At 38.8% G+C, this 17,502-nt stretch overlaps 1 protein-coding gene across 7 annotated transcripts in view; it reads left to right on the top strand.

The window, feature by feature from the left end:
- Positions 1-17,502, top strand: part of Slc4a7 (solute carrier family 4 member 7) — an 84,932-nt gene that overhangs the window by 26,073 nt on the left and 41,357 nt on the right. For 2 of the 7 annotated variants that reach the window (XM_085687911.2, XM_085687909.2), the window contains exons 3-8: positions 2,258-2,404; positions 5,523-5,661; positions 6,342-6,502; positions 9,326-9,475; positions 12,026-12,394; positions 15,486-15,601. In XM_085687911.2, coding sequence (XP_085544037.1) covers positions 2,258-2,404; positions 5,523-5,661; positions 6,342-6,502; positions 9,326-9,475; positions 12,026-12,394; positions 15,486-15,601 — 1,082 coding nt within the window. Of the gene's footprint in view, positions 1-2,257; positions 2,405-5,522; positions 5,662-6,341; positions 6,503-9,325; positions 9,515-12,025; positions 12,395-15,485; positions 15,602-17,502 lie in introns of all 7 variants that reach the window. The other 5 variants (XM_085687910.2, XM_085687908.2, XM_085687914.2 and 2 more) reach the window with 3 other exon arrangements.

The following is a 17,502-nucleotide window of genomic DNA, read 5'->3' as shown; positions in this document are numbered from 1 at the left end:
GTTCGTGGCAAAGTTTTCGTAGACACTTTATTAAAATTTGCCAGTCATTTATCAGACTCTTTTTTTTGGGTGGTGGTGTGGGGATGCGGTTTCAAGGCAGGGTTTCTCTGTAGCTTTGCAGCCTGTCCTAGAACTCACTCTGTAGACCAGGCTGGCCTTGAACTCACAGAAATCTGCCTGCCTCTGCCTCCCAAGTGCAGAATTAAAGGCATGTGCCATTACTGCCTGATCCTGTATCAGGTTCTTAACCTGATGGGGTTCTCTGCATTTTAGCCTGAATTTTCTGCCTCTGCCTCCTGAGTGTTAGGCTTGTGTCTTTGTGAGCTAACATGCCTGGCTAAAAATGATTTATAAGTTTAAGAATACTACATGTATTGTATCAGAGAATACAAAGAAATAGTAAGACTGTCCTTAGATCCTTGAGTTTTAGTATATTTTTACTTTTCTAGCCTTTCTGCTATAAACTCAATAGAATTTATTTTTATCTTGTTATATTGGGTTGGTGTGCCAAGTGCTAGTTGGACCTATGGGATTGTGATCTTAGCACACAGCGGTGGGAATTGACACATCAGTTACAGTTCCACTAAAATAAAGTTGTCAAATCAGTGAGTTTACTTACAGTTTTTACTTTAGTGAGATATAATTCACATAAGTACAGTAAGCCATTTAAACATATTAAGTTCAGTGTTTGCATGCTATTGCCCTGCAACTGTCCAAGTTGACACTAATATTTTGACAACTGATACATGGCAACAGTATTGGTTTGGAAAGTAAAACAAAATTTTGCTGAGTCTGCAAATTTGCAAGAAGCCAGCCATGGTGGTGCATTCCTGTAATCCCCACAGGCAGAGGCAGGAGGATTTTGAGTTTAGTGCTAGTCTAGCAAGACCCTGTCTCAAAAACTAGAATGAGAACAGAAAATCTCATCTAAGGATAGAGTTTCTTAAAGTATTTATTTCCTGACCATCTTAGGATATTTTTTATGAAAATAATATTGTTAGCCTAATATTTCAGCATATTATTTATTTTGTATATAAAGGCAAAAAAGCAACTCTCTCATTTTTCCTTAATTGTCTAATTTTTTTTGAATTTGTAATCACATCTCTTTGTATTCAGCACAACAATACAACTTCAGTAGTTCAAACATTTGAAGAAACCAGTTGTTGCTTTAGTAGTGGACACAGTATGGTTAGCTCTGTCTAACTAGTCCATTTTATTTAGTGGACAAAATAGAGACTACTCTTTATGCTTCTTTGTGTGATCAGAGTACAAAGGATCATATTTTCCCCGTGTAGCTTTTCTTACTCTAAAAGGACACAGTAAGATGTTATAAAGTCTTACCTGCTACTCTCTCTATCTCTGTCTTTCTCTCTCTGTGTGTATTTAGTTGTGTCTGTGTTATATGTTGCATCATATGAATACTGGTGCCTACAGAGGTCAGAAGAGGTTTTGTAACCCCTATAACTGGAGTTACAGATTGTTGTGAACTGCCATGTGGGTGCTGAGAATAAACCTGGAAACTCTGGGAGAGAAAAAGTGCTCTTGACCACAGAACTATCTTTCCAACCCTAATTGATGTTTTAAAATTATTTATATTTGAATCTTGTTCTGATTCAAATTTTAAAAAAATCTTTGAAACAATGAAATAATAGTAAATAAATATTTGCTTGAATGTTAGTATATTATGATTAATATATGAGGTACTTAATAACCCTTAAGAAATGTATTAAGAATGTCTACTAACTTGAATTGGCCGCGAATGTAGGTAGAATAGATATGTATATGGGTGTTTGTGTGTGTGTATACATAAACATGTATTTTTGTTTATATTTTTTTATAAGAATATAGTTTGTTTTGTTTGCCTGCTTCTTATCTCTTTAAAGCTTAAGTTTACCATGAAATCTAATTCTTTCTGCCTTAACTTGATGAGTTCTGGGATTATAGCTATATATGCCACCACTCTCTTTTAAGACAGAATAAATTTATCTCTATTGTATGGTATATCTAACTTTTCTTGATTAACTTTAGATGAGAAACTGATATTTACACTAGTAATCTATATGGCCAGTTTAATGATCAGTAAGTAGTACAGTGCTCTGCTGTAACATGTAGTACTTTAAAATAAACCATTGCAGACCACATTGTTGACTTCGTGAGCTTACAGGTAATTCTTTGTTTCTAAAGTGTGATGTGCTTTCACGACTGTCATACTTGAACTTTGGTAAAACCAGTAATATACTTTCAAAACTTTTATTAGGCCACCGAGCTGTGTATGTTGGTGTTCACGTACCATTTAGTAAAGAGGGTCGTCGGCGTCACAAGCATCGAGGGCACAAACATCACCACCGGAGAAGAAAAGACAAAGACTCAGATAAAGAGGACGGACGGGAGTCTCCTTCTTATGGTAGGAAGAAGTTGCCCTTCACTGATGGCTTGAACTTTTTTCCTAAGAAGTATCATGTTTTTCACTTCATTCCTATGAAATAATTTAGCACATTGGAAGGAGGCCAATAAAAGTGGGACATTTTTGTTTTGTCTTTTGAGGTAAGGCTTCTCTGAGCAGCCCAGCTGGCCTCAGGCTTATTAGTCTTCTAAATGCAGGCACCATAGACGTGTGCCACCAGGATTTTTTCCCATCTCTATTTCTTCTCTTTTGTTCATCTCTCTTTCCTGTCCCTTCCGTTTTCCTTCCCTTCTGCTCTTCATCCCTTCTTTCTGTCTGCTGGGTAATTAGGTCCAGGGCCTTTGTGCATGCTAGGTAAGCACTGAACTATTTCTCATCCCATAATAACTTAAGATTTCATTGATATAAATGTGGTCATGGTGGTAGTGGAACCCTTGTTTTCTTTTTATTTAAGACTTTGAATATAAAAAACTGGTTCTTGTCATTTAGCTTTTAAATTAGAGTTGTTTTATATCCTTTCATTCTGAAGAGGGCAGAAAACTCCAGTGGATATTTTCTGCATATACTCTCAACACTTGCATGCAGACCCAGTGAAGGCTTTTCCACTCTCAGGGGACTGAGGCATGGGGGTTCTTGACATGGCTGTGTTAATTCCCTCACCCCCTACATTACCCCGTATCAGTCATGTCACTGGTATACCAGTGTGTCTATCTCTCCTTGTAGGCCAGTATTACAGCATTCAGTGTCTAATATGAGTAAGAAAGTCATCAGTTCAAGATTGATTTCTCTATGTCTTGTCACCAAAGATTGTGGTGTCTTCAGCAGTAAGATTCTATGTTCAGTTGGTTGGCAACCAAAAGCAATTGCAGTAGCCTGTGTTGTTTCAGTACCCCTGGGGCTTTTGACCAATAACATAGAGGGAGATAACTATTGCAGTCTGAACAGTTCTCTGGTTGGACAAAACTTGTAAGACAGTAGTTTGGTCTCTGAATGGGACATAGCACAGGCTCTTAATTGTAAGAAGAGGCAAGAAGGATAAGTTCAGTGCTTGCTTGAACTGACTGCCCAGGAACTGTTTTCTAGTGTGGTAGCACAAGGTGAGGCCTGGTCAACTCTCAGGAATCTGGGTTAAAAGAATCCAAAAGCAGTAAAGTGTTTCAGTCTTGTTGAGTGAGAAGAATACAGGCAACAGAGATAGGGGCTTGCACAGCACAGGTCTGACTAAATAACCCAGGACTGTGTGAATCCAGACTGTATACACAGACTTGTCAGGTGCAGCTGATACAGTGCATAGAGACTTTATGTTAGAAAGAAGGAATGGGAGTCAGAGATACCATGTTCTAGCTTAAGAGACTAAGGACAAGTGTAAAACCTATTAAGCTCATGAAAGGAACAAAAACTAGAAATGGAGAGATGACTCAGTGAAGAGAGCTTGCTACTCTTTCAGAGGACATGTGCTCAGTTCCCAGCACCTACCTCAGGCAGCTCACAACTGCCTGTACTACCGGTAAATCAAGCCACAAGGGATCCGGTAACTTATTCTGGCTTCTGTAGGCGCTATACATGTATACAAACCCCATACAGGCACATGTGTGTGTGCGCACGCAAATACTCACACATATAATTAAAAAGTAAATCACTGGGCGTGGTTTACCTTTTATTCCCAGCCCTGGAAGACAGGCACATAGATCTCCATGACTTTGTGTCTTCACCTCTCTTTATTGCTCCAAGACAGGTTCTCTCAGCTCTCAGAACTGTCTTATCTCTTTCCCAGTGCTGGGGTTACAGACATGCATGGCAGTGCCTGGCTTTTTATATGGGTGCTTGGGATTTGATCTGAGGTTCTCATGTTTGCAGAGCAAGCCCTCTTATGGCTGAGCTTTCCCCAGCCCCTGTGTCTATGTTTTGCGTTTTCAACACACATTGTGATTTGCAGACCTAATGCTTAAGAACAACATGATTGTGTTTAAAAATGGACAAATAATTTCAATGTTTGAAATTTACAATGGGGGGTACATTCATAGCTGTCTCTGGCCACATGTCTGGAGAGCATTCTTTAGTGACTAAGAGAACGGCTGAAGTATCCCATCTTATTACCTTTATACAGCATTGTCCTGGAGCTCATAACCTGTAAAGGATGGAGGGAGAGAAGTGGGGCAGGTGCACGTGACATACATGCAGGGCAATAAAGGAAGTCTGCAGATACTGGGCCATGGGATAGTAAATCTGAAGAGTTTGCAGAACTATGGGACTAAACGAATCACTCACGAGTAGCAGTGAATACTCAGAAATGGAATTTAAACATACCACTTACAGTAGCACTAAAGAAATTCTTTAGTAATAAATCCAAGCAGAACATCAAGCAAGCCCTGTGTGCAGGAGTAGTTGACCACAGTAGTATTGCTTTGCCTCTAGGCCTTTCTTTAACACAACACCTATGACTAGTTTTTACATGTTTTGTGTATTGGTTCTCCCAGTTTTTGCATTTTCAAGTTTCTGAAGGGTTCCTTGTTGGACCTTCCTCCTTTGGCCTCCATATCATTTAATTTTCTGGTTTTTTTTTTTTTTGTCTTCTTCATTTCTCATTTCCTTGTGTCTGTCATCTCTTCTGACATCTCTCTTTAACTGTCCTCTTCAAGTGTTTTGCCGTTGCATCCTATAGGGGCCTGGAGGATTGTTTACCTAGATGTCAATTTTAGCGCGACTTTATTTCTCATGTAATGCAGGGTGGATATTGTCTGTGATTGAAAGCCTTAAGGTTTTCTACTATTTAAGAGGTGGCGTCTGTTTTGTTAGTGTGCCTTGTGCAGTGGCTCTGACCCAATCCACAGCTGACAGTTCTGTTTCTCTAGAACAGCAGGAGAGCTGGCTGGCACATAGTGACAGCTGCAAGTTTCATATCACTTTCTAAAGCTTGAAGGCTTCCTTTTAATCCATGAATTTAGCTATTTTAACTACTTTATCTTATACTTCCATTTGTGCATATATCACTTGAATATATATACTATATATATTTTGGAAATAAGATTTGTACAACCCTGGCTTGTCTGGAATTTATTGGTACAGTGTGTCAATTTCAGCGCTTCCCCTTAAATGAGTGTGCTGTTGTTTTGTTAAGACACACCGTCGCAGAGGGTGCAGTTCATCCTCGGGACTGAAGACGATGATGAGGAGCACATTCCCCATGACCTCTTCACAGAGATGGATGAGCTCTGCTACAGAGACGGAGAGGAGTATGAATGGAAGGAGACCGCCAGGTACCTCGGCTCACTCTCGGCTTTGTGAAGCGAAATCATAAGATAGAGTGCTGATTGGTTTCTTTGTTCACTTGTTTATTTATTTACTGAAGTAGGCTCTTGTTTTATACCCCTAGCTGATCTGGACTTTGGGATATTGCCCAAACTGTTCACAGACTTGCAGCAATCCTTCTGTTTCTACCTACTTAGTGCTGGTATTATAAGAATGAGCCACCCTTCTGGGGCTCTACATTAGAAGATTTCCTAGTTAATGCCTGGAAATTTTCTTTTGTTCTTTGCTCTCAGTTTATTTCCTTGAATGAGCTCATTTAGTATGTTATATGGTTTGTATGATTGGTATTCAGATGTCTGAACAGATTTGAAGTTAAAAATCTTATGTTGTGAAATGCTGCAGTTTTGGTTTTGTGGGCTTATTATTTTAAATTCAATTTTATTTATCACGTAATGGTCATTTATTTACATCTTGTTAAACTACAATCTTGTCATGTGATATAGGGGTCAGATTTGATGGCTACAGACAGTGTATACTATTGGCTTGATTTGTGGAAATGTATTTGAAGCAGAATTTTGTTCTAGTAATGATTTCTTGTTTCTTTGTGAAAATCAAGCTCATGTTTATGTATTAAAATAAACGAATGGAATGTCCATTGTTTTTTAGTTTTTCTATATTATCCATTTAGGTGGCTGAAATTTGAAGAGGATGTTGAAGACGGTGGAGACCGATGGAGTAAACCCTATGTGGCAACTCTCTCCTTGCATAGTCTCTTTGAATTAAGGAGTTGTATCCTGAATGGGACAGTCATGCTGGATATGAGAGCAAGCACTCTTGATGAAATAGCAGGTCATATAGTAAACTAACTTTTTTACGCTAAAGAAAATTAAAGAAAGAAAATAAGGTGTAATTTTAAGATACTCATTTAACAACTGTATATGGAACTAGCTCTACTCTCTGTAGGGGCAATGTAGGTTTGTGTAGAGACTAACACATTAAATTAGAAGTGTGATCACTGCCATCAGCACATAAATAGTCTGCTCTCTGAGAGTTCAGAGGAAAGTCTCCCATGGTAAAAGCCCAGTGAGAACATTAAATATACAGCACTCGAATCAGCACCTAGGCGTAAGGAGCAGGTGTATAAGAGAAAAGACAGTGTTTATGCAAGAGCACGAGCAAGGAGAAAGTTCCAGTAAATGTAAACAATGGGACTGGGGAAAGTGAGCTAGCTCTGCAAGCAGCTGTACATTGCTTGAATAAAGATATAGGGCTGAAGGGATAGCCAGTGTATTCAGTGCTCACCTAGCATGTGTGAGCTCCAGACTTATTTCTCCCCTTGCCCAAAAAAGGAATAGATTATGGCCACCTTTGGATTACTGAGCTGAAGCACTGAATTTTATGGTGAGCATTGGGACAGTTTTGGGATTAACTTGGGAAAGGAATGATTCTCCATGTGCTTTCAGAAGATTACCCTGGTCGAAAAAAATGCAGAGTGACTCTGAACTGGAATGGGAACAGAAACAAGCACTCTAACTATTTCCTTGGAGTTGTGGAAGTTAGTAAGGCTGGTATGGATGTAGTAGCAAAAACAGAAGACAGACTTGAAGGATTATAAGGAGGGAGAGGGGAAAAGGAAAGTTGTGATTATTTGATGACTTCTGTCTACAGTTACTCAACACCTAAATCATGCCTGTTTTAAATAATTGTAATACTGTATAGTCACTGAAGATTGCTCCCACAGAAAACAACCGATTAAGGATCTTGATTTGTTAAGAAAGCCATAAACTTGTCGGGGCGGTGGTGGCGGTGGCTTTCGCCTTTAATCCCAATACTTGGGAGGCAGAGGTAGAGGCAGGCGGATCTCTGTGAGTTCGAGGCCTGCCTGGTCTACAAGAGCTAGTTCCAGGACAGGCTCCAAGGCTACAGAGAAACCCTGTCTCAAAAAGCAACAAATAAACAAACAAACAAAGCCATAAACTTAACTGTAATTCTTGGGCTATAAATAATTTGATTTTACCTGACTGTTAGATTGGACTATATGCTGCAATTCTTTAAATTGTTGAGTCCCATTCTTGTATGAGTAACTGAAAAACTGAGATAGAGTTTGGAGTATTGAGTATGGTCACGTGAGTCGTCAGAAAATAGAACTTTTATTTTTTTTTAAAAGAATTTGTTACTTATTCTTAGACAGTTCATACCTATAGCATATCTGATATATTATTTCTACTAGTGTATCTTCCCACTCACAGCTTCTGGGCCCCCTAACATACTCCCTCCACTTCCTCATCCTTTTTATTTTGTTACGATCCTCTCCATGGAGTCCAGTTGATGCTGACTGATGGGTATAGGTGTGCTGCTGTCCATCAGAGCATAAAAGGCAGTACTGTGAGAGAGTAAAATCAGGCATGTGATGAACTGTGATTATGCTAGTACTAAGAATTACCTGTTAGGTTGTTTTTTTCCATTTTTCTTTTTTTTGTTTTTGTTTTTGTTTTTCAAGACAGGGTTTTGCTGTAGTTTTAGAGCCTGCCCTGGAACTAGCTCTTGTAACCAGGCTGGCCTCGAACTTACAGAGATCCACCCGTCTCTGCCTCCTGAGTGCTGGGATTAAAGGTGTGCACCACTACTACCTAGTTTCTGTTTTTCTTTTAGGGTAATTTTGTCACACATAGTTTTGAAGATTTGACTTAAAATTATCTCTGATGGGACCAGGGATTAAATTTAGTGGTAGAATATTTGCTTAGTGTATTCAAGAGTTCCATCCCTAAGAGAAAGAAAAAGGCAACAACAAAGAAAGCCACCCCACTAGACTCATCTTAGTGCCATTGTTTAAATCTACACAGGGTGGCTCAGAGACTAAGCACATTTGTTGTTCTTGCAGAGGAGTTGGGCTTGGTTTCCAGCACTCCCTTGGCAGCTCTCAGCTGTCTGTAACTCCACTTCCTAGGGATCTGGTGCCCTTTTCCAGTGCCTACAGGCTTCCGCAAGCACATGGTACATGTCAGGAACAGATACAGATTTATAAAATAATAAATATGCTTTTAAAACTTTGTACATATTTTTTTAATTTATTATGTATACAATATTCTTCCTGTGTATATGCTCGCAGGCCAGAAGATCCCCTTACAGATGGTTGTGAGCCAACATGTGGATGCTGGGAATTGAACTCAGGACCTTTGGAAGATCAGGCAATGCTCCTAACCTCTGAGCCATCTCTCCAGCCCCTTGTACATATTTTTGTACCTTGAAAATATGCCCAGTAGTGCACAGAGCGGTGCTGGTGTCCGTCCTTTCTTTCTTCCATTCCTTTCATTTTTTGAAAGAATTTGCCTTATCTGGGATTTTTATCTACTTCATTGGTCTGTGCCTCTTGCAGAGTAAGAGCTACCACTTCTTTCCTGCCCTGTTCCTAGACTGCACAGACAGAGGACGTCTTTGGAGCCTGCGCCATTGAATATTTAGTTAAATAGAATTTACTGCTACTCGTTCGTTTATTAACTAGAATTTACCATGTCTATATAGGAAAGCAACCTCTTTAAAATACACTACTTAGTAAAATAAGGGTCTCACTAATTATATTTTTTGTTGGATGGATAATGTTCATATTTATCTTCATGTGTATACTTAGATAGTCTTTATATAGTAAAATATTATTTTTTTTTCATTGAATAGATATGGTGTTAGACAACATGATAGCCTCTGGCCAGTTAGACGACTCGATAAGGGAGAACGTCAGAGAAGCTCTTCTGAAGAGACATCATCATCAAAACGAGAAAAGATTCACCAGTCGGATTCCCCTGGTTCGATCTTTTGCAGATATAGGCAAGAAACATTCTGACCCTCACTTGCTTGAAAGGAATGGTGAGATAAGTTGTGGTGTCCAGTTTTCGCTAACTTTTCTCTAATGGAATCAATCCTGTATGCTCTATTACTATGTGTTGTGAGAACGGTGGTGTCTCCCGTTATCATTCTCACTTATTCAAAGTTGCCATTTCTAAAGTGTTCTGGTTTTTCTGTTTGTTTTGTGAGTGTGTGTGTGTGTGTGTGTGTGTGTGTGTGTGTGTCTGTGTTTGTTTTTGTTTTTTGTTTCTTTGAGACAGTTTCATTATCTATCTGTTTATCACAGGCTGACCTGGAACATTGTGTAGCCTTTGCTGGCTTTGGACTTGGATTTTTCTTCCTTAGCCTCCCAAGTGCTAGAAATATAGGTCTCTACCAATAAGACCAGTGTGTGTTAGAAATCACTTGGATGAAGTAAGAGCATTCACTGTTATTAAAAGGTCATAACTTTTCCTTAAGCAATCTATAAGTACAGTCACTGTCCCTTACCCTTAATCACATCTGCTTCTCTGTTTGGATTTGAGGTTTCTTCCTTAAATTCTTTAAGAGGCATACATTTATGATCTGTAACTTTAATGTTTTTAGTTCTAAATACTAACTTTATACTTTATGCCTATATCAAATTTATTCACCTCCTAAACAGATCATAAGCAAGCGTTTTGGAAGTTGGTTTCAGATATTCATTTACTTTGTGGAAGGTTTCATGATAGGACTGTCTTATGCAAATGACAGACAAGCTGGTGTCTTTCAATCCATTGAAAATGGTGCGAACCCAGGTGCCGAGACCCAGTTCTACCCCTCCTTTCAGGGGATGGTGACGTGCTATGTAGGACTTGGGGAAACAGTGTTTTTGTTTTTAAATTTTACTTTTATATTGTGTGTACACATATTTTGCCTGCATATGTGTATGTGCACTTCATGAGTGCCTGGTGCCTCCGGAGATCAGAAGAGGCCATTGGATCACCTGGAACTGGAGTTAAGGATGGTTGTGAGTTACCATTTGGTGGTACCAGTAGCAAAGTCTTCTTGTGGAATAGTAGTGGGTCTCTTTAACTGCTGCTGAACCATCCTTTCCTTCCCAACCTAAATAGTCAGTTAGTTGTCAGTTTCTGAGAACTAATGCACATTGAATATTCATCTCACCGTATTGTTTTCTTTCCAAAGCAGGAACACACCAGTATGGTTCTCACTTGACTCTTAAACAGAACTATGATAACAGAACCTAGACAGGCCAGATGCAGCAGGTCGTTACTGCCTCTAACTGTGTCATGACAGAAAGCCTAGGAGAACTGCAAGCTGGGACAACTGGGATATGGGACACAGTAGCTTTCTGCTCTTTGTCTGTCCCTGTTCTCCACTGATGAAGTAAACTTAAGTAAACTGAAGTAAAGTAAATAAGTTTACTTCAAGGACTCTACTAAAGTCTATTCTATTCCCCATATGCAGTCAATATTTTCTCTTTATCCTCATTGTAGTTTAATTTCTTTTAATCCTAAGACAATGGCTATTCTTAAGCAATTTTACCTTGTTAATTTTGTTACATTATAGCTATAATGTAATAACCTTTTCTGCATGTAGGTCTTTAAAAGATAAATGATAGTTGTTTATGTATTAACAATTGTTTCTACTAATTTATTTTAGTTAACATACAAATAATGGGTTTATCACATTCTTTATTTTTGTTATATTTGAGTCTCCTGATCATATAGCTTTGATTTCTTAGTCCATAAGATATTGTTACATTTCTCAAACAACTACCATTTAGTTTGAAAAGGCCACAAGGGAAAGAATGTTTCTCTTTTAAGCCCACTTACTAGTGTTTTCCTATGCTTTTGAAATATTCTAGACTAACTTTCCTATTGCTCTTGTTAAGATGGTCAATAATGCTTTGTTTTTAGCTAGCTAATGCAGCAGTTGTGTATAGCTGATTGACTGTATTATGGTAGAAGAAGCAAGACATGTGCTCTGAAATATTGACCTAAATCTGAAATATTGACCTAAAACTTAATGTTAAAATTCTCATAATTCTCTTCATTTCTCTCATTTTCTTTCTTTTTCTTTGTTTTTTTTCTTTGTTTTTTTTATTTTTTTGTTTGTTTGTTTGTTTTTTTTCTGTGACAGGGCCTTACTGTGTAATCCTGGCTGGCTTGAAACTTGCTTTGTAGACCAGGGTAGCCTTGAACTAAGATTGATCACTCCTGGCTATAATTCTCTTGAAAAATAATTCTTATAATTTGTCTTGTATTTTTAAAATGTACTTAAGAACACTGAGCAGTCTCTTGTTACACACATTTATTACCAGTTTTCAGCTAATTATTAGGGAATGCTAATATGGAATCTTGACATCTGTAGATGTTCCTAGTTAGGAAAAATGTCTAACTTTTCAGTGACATTATAACAAGGAAGAATGTGACTGACCTCTAATCCCACAGAGGAATCTGAAACTTGTGATTTGTGGTTTGAACTGAGTTTTGTGTGTTCTATTTACTTAATGCAATGGACATCATTTTTCACTTACTTGTTTTATCTCAGGTGAAGGCCTGTCAGCCTCTCGCCACTCTTTGCGAACAGGTCTGTCTGCCTCAAACCTTTCCTTGAGAGGAGAATCGCCTTTATCTCTTCTTCTCAGTCATCTTCTCCCTTCTTCGAGAGCTGGAACCCCTGCAGGCTCGAGGTGTACCACCCCAGTGCCCACCCCTCACAGCAGCCCTCCTTCCAGCCCTGGCTTAAGTCGCCTGGCCTCCAGAAGTTCCCAGCTGAGTCAGCCTCAGGCCCCAGAGCTACTGGTGTCTCCCAGCAGGGATGATATTCCCAGAGTAGTAATTCATCCACCCGAGGAAGACATAGAAGCACTCAAAGGCCAAGAGCAGAAGAATGAGGAGAATGTTGACTTCACTCCAGGCAACTGTCCAGAGTCCTCCACGTGTGGTGCCCTGCCTCTGGCTCACCTGCACATGAATGCCTGTCACACATAGCTTGAGCAGCATATGTAGATAGTGCTTATGATTGGACAGCTGCATGGTTTGCCTTTTACAGTGTATTACAGAACAGAATAAAGTTATTAAAACTTAGGCTATAAAAATATTGCAAAGAAGGCTGTACATCATTAAGCCCATAATTTTTTTTTCTTTTAAGAGATCACGATATTTGGGTGGTTTAGCAAACACATTTTTGATGTGACTCCGAGAAGGGTGGTGATACTTCTCTTAAAAGAGTGTAGTACAGCTTAGCCTTCCTAATACGATAGGATGCCATGTTGTTTTTCCCATCCTCTCTCTTACAAGACTGACATTTTTAAATAATTGCTTGTAGTCATTATTTCAAGAGGAGTGGTGTAACTTGGAACAGACTGTACTCTTTTATTTATGGTTGTGTGTTAGTCCAAGTTTCTCCTGATGCTTTTCAGAACTGCGGGCTCTTTACTGAGGCTGAGGATGTAGTTTTGTAAGTGAATTACAAAACTTTCTTATGGGGCTGCAGAGGTCAGTCTAGGCAAGACTTCGTACTGGACCTGACTTTGTTTTCTTGCACCCTTGTCAGGTGGGTCATGGCTGACTGCCCGTAACTCCAGCTCCAGGGGCTCTAATGCCTTCCGCCAGCCTCTCCAGGCCACTAATGCACATGCCCATACAATAAACACACACAATTGAAAATAAAATATAATATGTGTGTGGGAGGAGGGAGAGAGAACTTCTAAGGCAGTAAAGGTCTTTGAAAATTCAGGCATATATTCTTTTAATACTTACTGTAAATCTTTATGACAAGATTATCAATTTTTCTGAATAGGTGAAATTAAAATGTTTGGATTTCTGAAGACAAAATGAAGCTCAAAATTTAGTGAGAAAAGTCATAGTATCAACCGTCACCACTTCCTTCATAACTGCCATTTGCACTTAGAACATCTAGTTGTTTCCAGCAGGACTCTCTGAAAGCTGACACTGTGGAGAGGAGGCACTGAAGTGGCAGGAAGCTTCATTTTCTGCTGTCTGAACTGATTCTCAGCAGGATCAGTATCAGGAGCTGGAGACTTGACTAATTAAGGAGACAGCTTTACCTTGTCTGAGGCTTGGAAAGATTACTCAGAGAGAATCATGGTAAACTAGACTGCTTTAGTTTCTTTCTAAGAACCAGTTTTCATCTAGTTTTGAGCTTCTGATCGTTCTGTCTCTACCTTCCAAGCGCTCACAGAAGTGTGCCACCACACTTGGCCGGGGTAATGTTCTTACCATGCCCCACCCAGCCAACTGACAAAGGAACATGTTGAAGATGGCAAGCACAGCCAAGCAGTTCCACCTGATTTCCACCTTTGTCCCCATTGAGTTTTATTTCTTCTTTCTGTTCCTACTGACCTCGCCACCCCCATCCCCAGAAGCCTCGTTCTTAGGTCTCAGATCTAGTGGCTGAGTCGTTCTAGACACTGCATTAAGTTCCTATTTTGATTATGTGTAGAATAATAGTCAGTAGTTCCTGTACTCAGTCACAGTTGGCAACAGGGTTTAATAATGTGCTTCTTGATCTTGTGTATGAGTGTGTAGAAGCCACTGATGAGGATAATTTCTCCCACCTCCTTGGAAAGAAGAGACACTACTCTGTGAAAGCTAGGGACAAAGGTTAAATATGAGGAATCTTAATAACTTTTCCATACTAAGTCAACATTTTAAAAAGTGTTTATTTTAGGAAATATTTTTATTTCAGAAATGTTTAATTTGAGAATTACATGACTAACTAAATTAAGTACAGTGCTTTTTATAAGAAGGTTTTTCACTTATATCGATCCCCCAGTTTGTTGACCTGGGAAATTGATATCACTGAGGACTTACACTCAGAGTTGAAACAGCTTTTAAACCCAGATGCCTTAATTTTATGTTCACTAGTTATAATTGCTGTATTCTAGAAGAATAAACATGCTTGATTGTATCAAGTATATCTGATATACTTGAAATTGTAGAAATGATTACTAATTTTAACCAGTGACTGGTACTGACAATATTAACTGCACTTCTATATTATATTGCAGTTTCTTCCCCTAAAATGTTCAGTGTTGTGAGCGTTAATTAGTTTATATTCTTGGACTAGAAGGTTTTTTTAAATTTTCTAAGGAAAAAAAAAAAGATGTATTCAATGGTAGATATCTGTGTGTTGCAACTTGGATTTTAAGTTTTTGAGATCTGAGCTTTTTCTAGAGCTCTTGGAGGTAAAGATAGATTAGTCTTTTATGTTGTGCTGCTTTGAAACTGCCTTCCTGTGAGCATTGCTGCTGAATGAGTACACTAACATGAGCATGCATCACTTGTAACTGGACAACAACCAGGCTAGTCACATGCTAAGTTATAGGCTCGTCGAACCAGAGGGATTGAATAAATCATTCAATCACAGAGCCACAAGTGATGAGTACTGTTTATCCCAAATCTCTTTGATTATGTGCTTTTAATCTTTTTACTGGGATAGCTTGTTTGTGGTCTTAGGTTTCTTAGGAAGAATGACAGTAGAAATTAGACATAAATACTACTGAAGAAAAATAAAAATTCTTAGGGAAACATGATTAAGAAAGATTAAACAAAGCACACCTCTTAAATTTTGTAATTACAATTGGATTTTGTAATTTTGAATTTACAATTGAAAAGAATTCATATTGGCATTGACATGAGTGTCCTAGAGGAAGTTAGGGCTCACTGAGTTCTGTATGGGTCACACAAAGTAGAGACACTCAAAGTGCATTGCCCAGGAGTATTGTGGCAGTAGGACTGGTTCCACACTGGCTTGCTTCTGTGAAGGCCACTGTGTATATTCTGTACGCTGTAAATATTAAGTGCACAGCTTTATCCTGTTCATGTGTTCTAATTTGTGCTGCTGGTACGGAGCTAACATCTGCACTTTTTAACCTCTCACATTTGCTTCCGTAATGAGCCATCGCTTTAAGGATATGAACAGCATCAGGCCACATGGTGGATTTTCTCCTTACTAATTCTGTTGTGTATTTTCTTAAATACAGGGATTTTGGCTTCTCCACAGTCTGCTCCTGGAAACTTGGACAATAGTAAAGGTGGTGAAACGAAAGGTAACGGAAGTGGAGGAAGCAGAGAAAATAGTACTGTGGACTTTAGCAAGGTAATTCATTAACTGTAAATTTTCATTAGCTTTCCCACTGAGAAAATAACTAGTAATGTGTTGCTTTGTTGCCACTGCTTACAGTAACTGTTTAGTAACTGCTGCTTATACACTTGCATAGGATGCCTGTGAGTTGTTATGGTCAGAAACAGAGATAGGCTCCACGTTCGTAACTACATATTTACAGTTGCAGCCATTCAGAAGAAATGGATTTTCTTTGTGCCTGCTCATAGATAGCCTAGCACCTGGGTCTCTCTGAAGCAATTTTCTTGGGCGTGACATTGAAGCACCTACAACTTTCTTCCTGGGGCTCTACTGCATCCCAGAATTACTGACTCATGGTGCTAGGACCTTCTAGAATGCCACTGGGAGGCATGGGTAGATCGAGGCATGGTTTAAACAAGAACAAGAAGCTCCTGTGAATTGATTTTGTTTAATGAGTAGTGCAGGGAAGTAAAGATGAAAGCAACAGCACAGAGAGACCCTGGGTTTTCAGGATAAGCTCACGTGACACTGAGTGTCAAGAGTACTTCCTAGTGGTTGGGAAGTCCCTTAATTTGCTACCTGTCAGTTTACCATTAATTCATGGAACAGTAATATTTTTGCACTTTCTTTTTAAAACTTTGTTGTAAATATCAAATAGATTTCAGTTTTTTAAAGCTTTTTTTCTGTTTCACAATGTGTCCACAAATCATGCACACTCCACTGAAAAGAGGTTTAAATGATTTGTATTGCCGTTTTGTGGAGTTTCATACTCTCCCATTATAGAAAGGCTTGCTATTAGGGATTTTGACTATTCAGAAAAGGTGTTCGCTTGGGCATGGTAGCATGTGCCTATAATCCTAGTTATCCAGAGGCCAAGGCAAGAGAGCCTCAAGTTTGTGGCTAGCCTGGGTTACATAGTGAGCTCTAGACTACCCTGAACTAAACAGCAACTTGTCTAAAGACAAGTTAAAAAAGCAAAACAAACAATAAAAGTCTTTTGCAGATGTCATTTCTAACTATCTTGTTTTCATTAGTGCTCTGTTTCAGATCATCAGAAAGTGTTCCTAGCTAAATTGGAATTTATTCGTTGTTGCCGAATAAGTAAATTACCATGATTTGCATTGTGGTCCTTGTCTAGGCATGGCGGTGTGGTTGATCTTTGTTTCTCTGTCAGTTGCACTTTTTTACTTGGCCTGTTCTTGTGTACCCTCCCTGTCTCTTGTTGGGCAGGAGTCTGCCTCCTGGCACTGTAGTTGTGGCACACTGGGAGTGGGACTCAAGAGGCCCGCTGTAAGTGCTGGTTTCATCTTTTAATAGATAGTCTTTTAGTCTTGTTAGTGGTCGTTTAGTAGCTTGTGTGAACCTATGTATCAGTGAGAGCTTCACTACTCTGGGGTCATGTTTGTTACCTTTTTGTAATTATACACAGGCGGCTGAGTTTCCCTTACACACCGTTCCATGTCTGAGCTAATCAAGGCTATCGATTCTCCTTGTAAAGAACATTTTTTTTTCATTTAAGGAAGATACTAAGAAATGGTAGTGTTTTATTTTTAAAAAGGAGGATTTATAAAGACATATGAAACAATAAGACTTAATAATGAAAATCATGCAATGAATTTGTTGTAGCACTGTGTATAATTTCATGAGCCATTGTTAGTTTGTGCACCGTGTGTCCTCACCAGTTTTTAATGAATAGTCTATTCATTGAAAAATTCTCGTTTCTGTTTGATAATATACAGCTCAAAGACTATAACAGCTAAGACAATAGATGATGACTTTTGCTTGCACTTTTTGTATTTGTCTACTTCATTCTTTATATCTGTGGGAGTTTTGGTGTTTATGCATCTTTTAGATAACAAGTTTTGATTGCCAGTAGTAGTTTTAAAGTCATTCATTTATTCATATCTAAGTAATTG

Source organism: Myodes glareolus, chromosome 5, assembly GCF_982192425.1.
Source record: "Myodes glareolus chromosome 5, mMyoGla1.1, whole genome shotgun sequence".
Lineage (NCBI taxonomy): Eukaryota > Metazoa > Chordata > Mammalia > Rodentia > Cricetidae > Myodes > Myodes glareolus.
The sequence above is the reverse complement of the archived record's forward strand: the minus strand, read 5'-3'. Positions and strand labels throughout refer to the sequence as shown.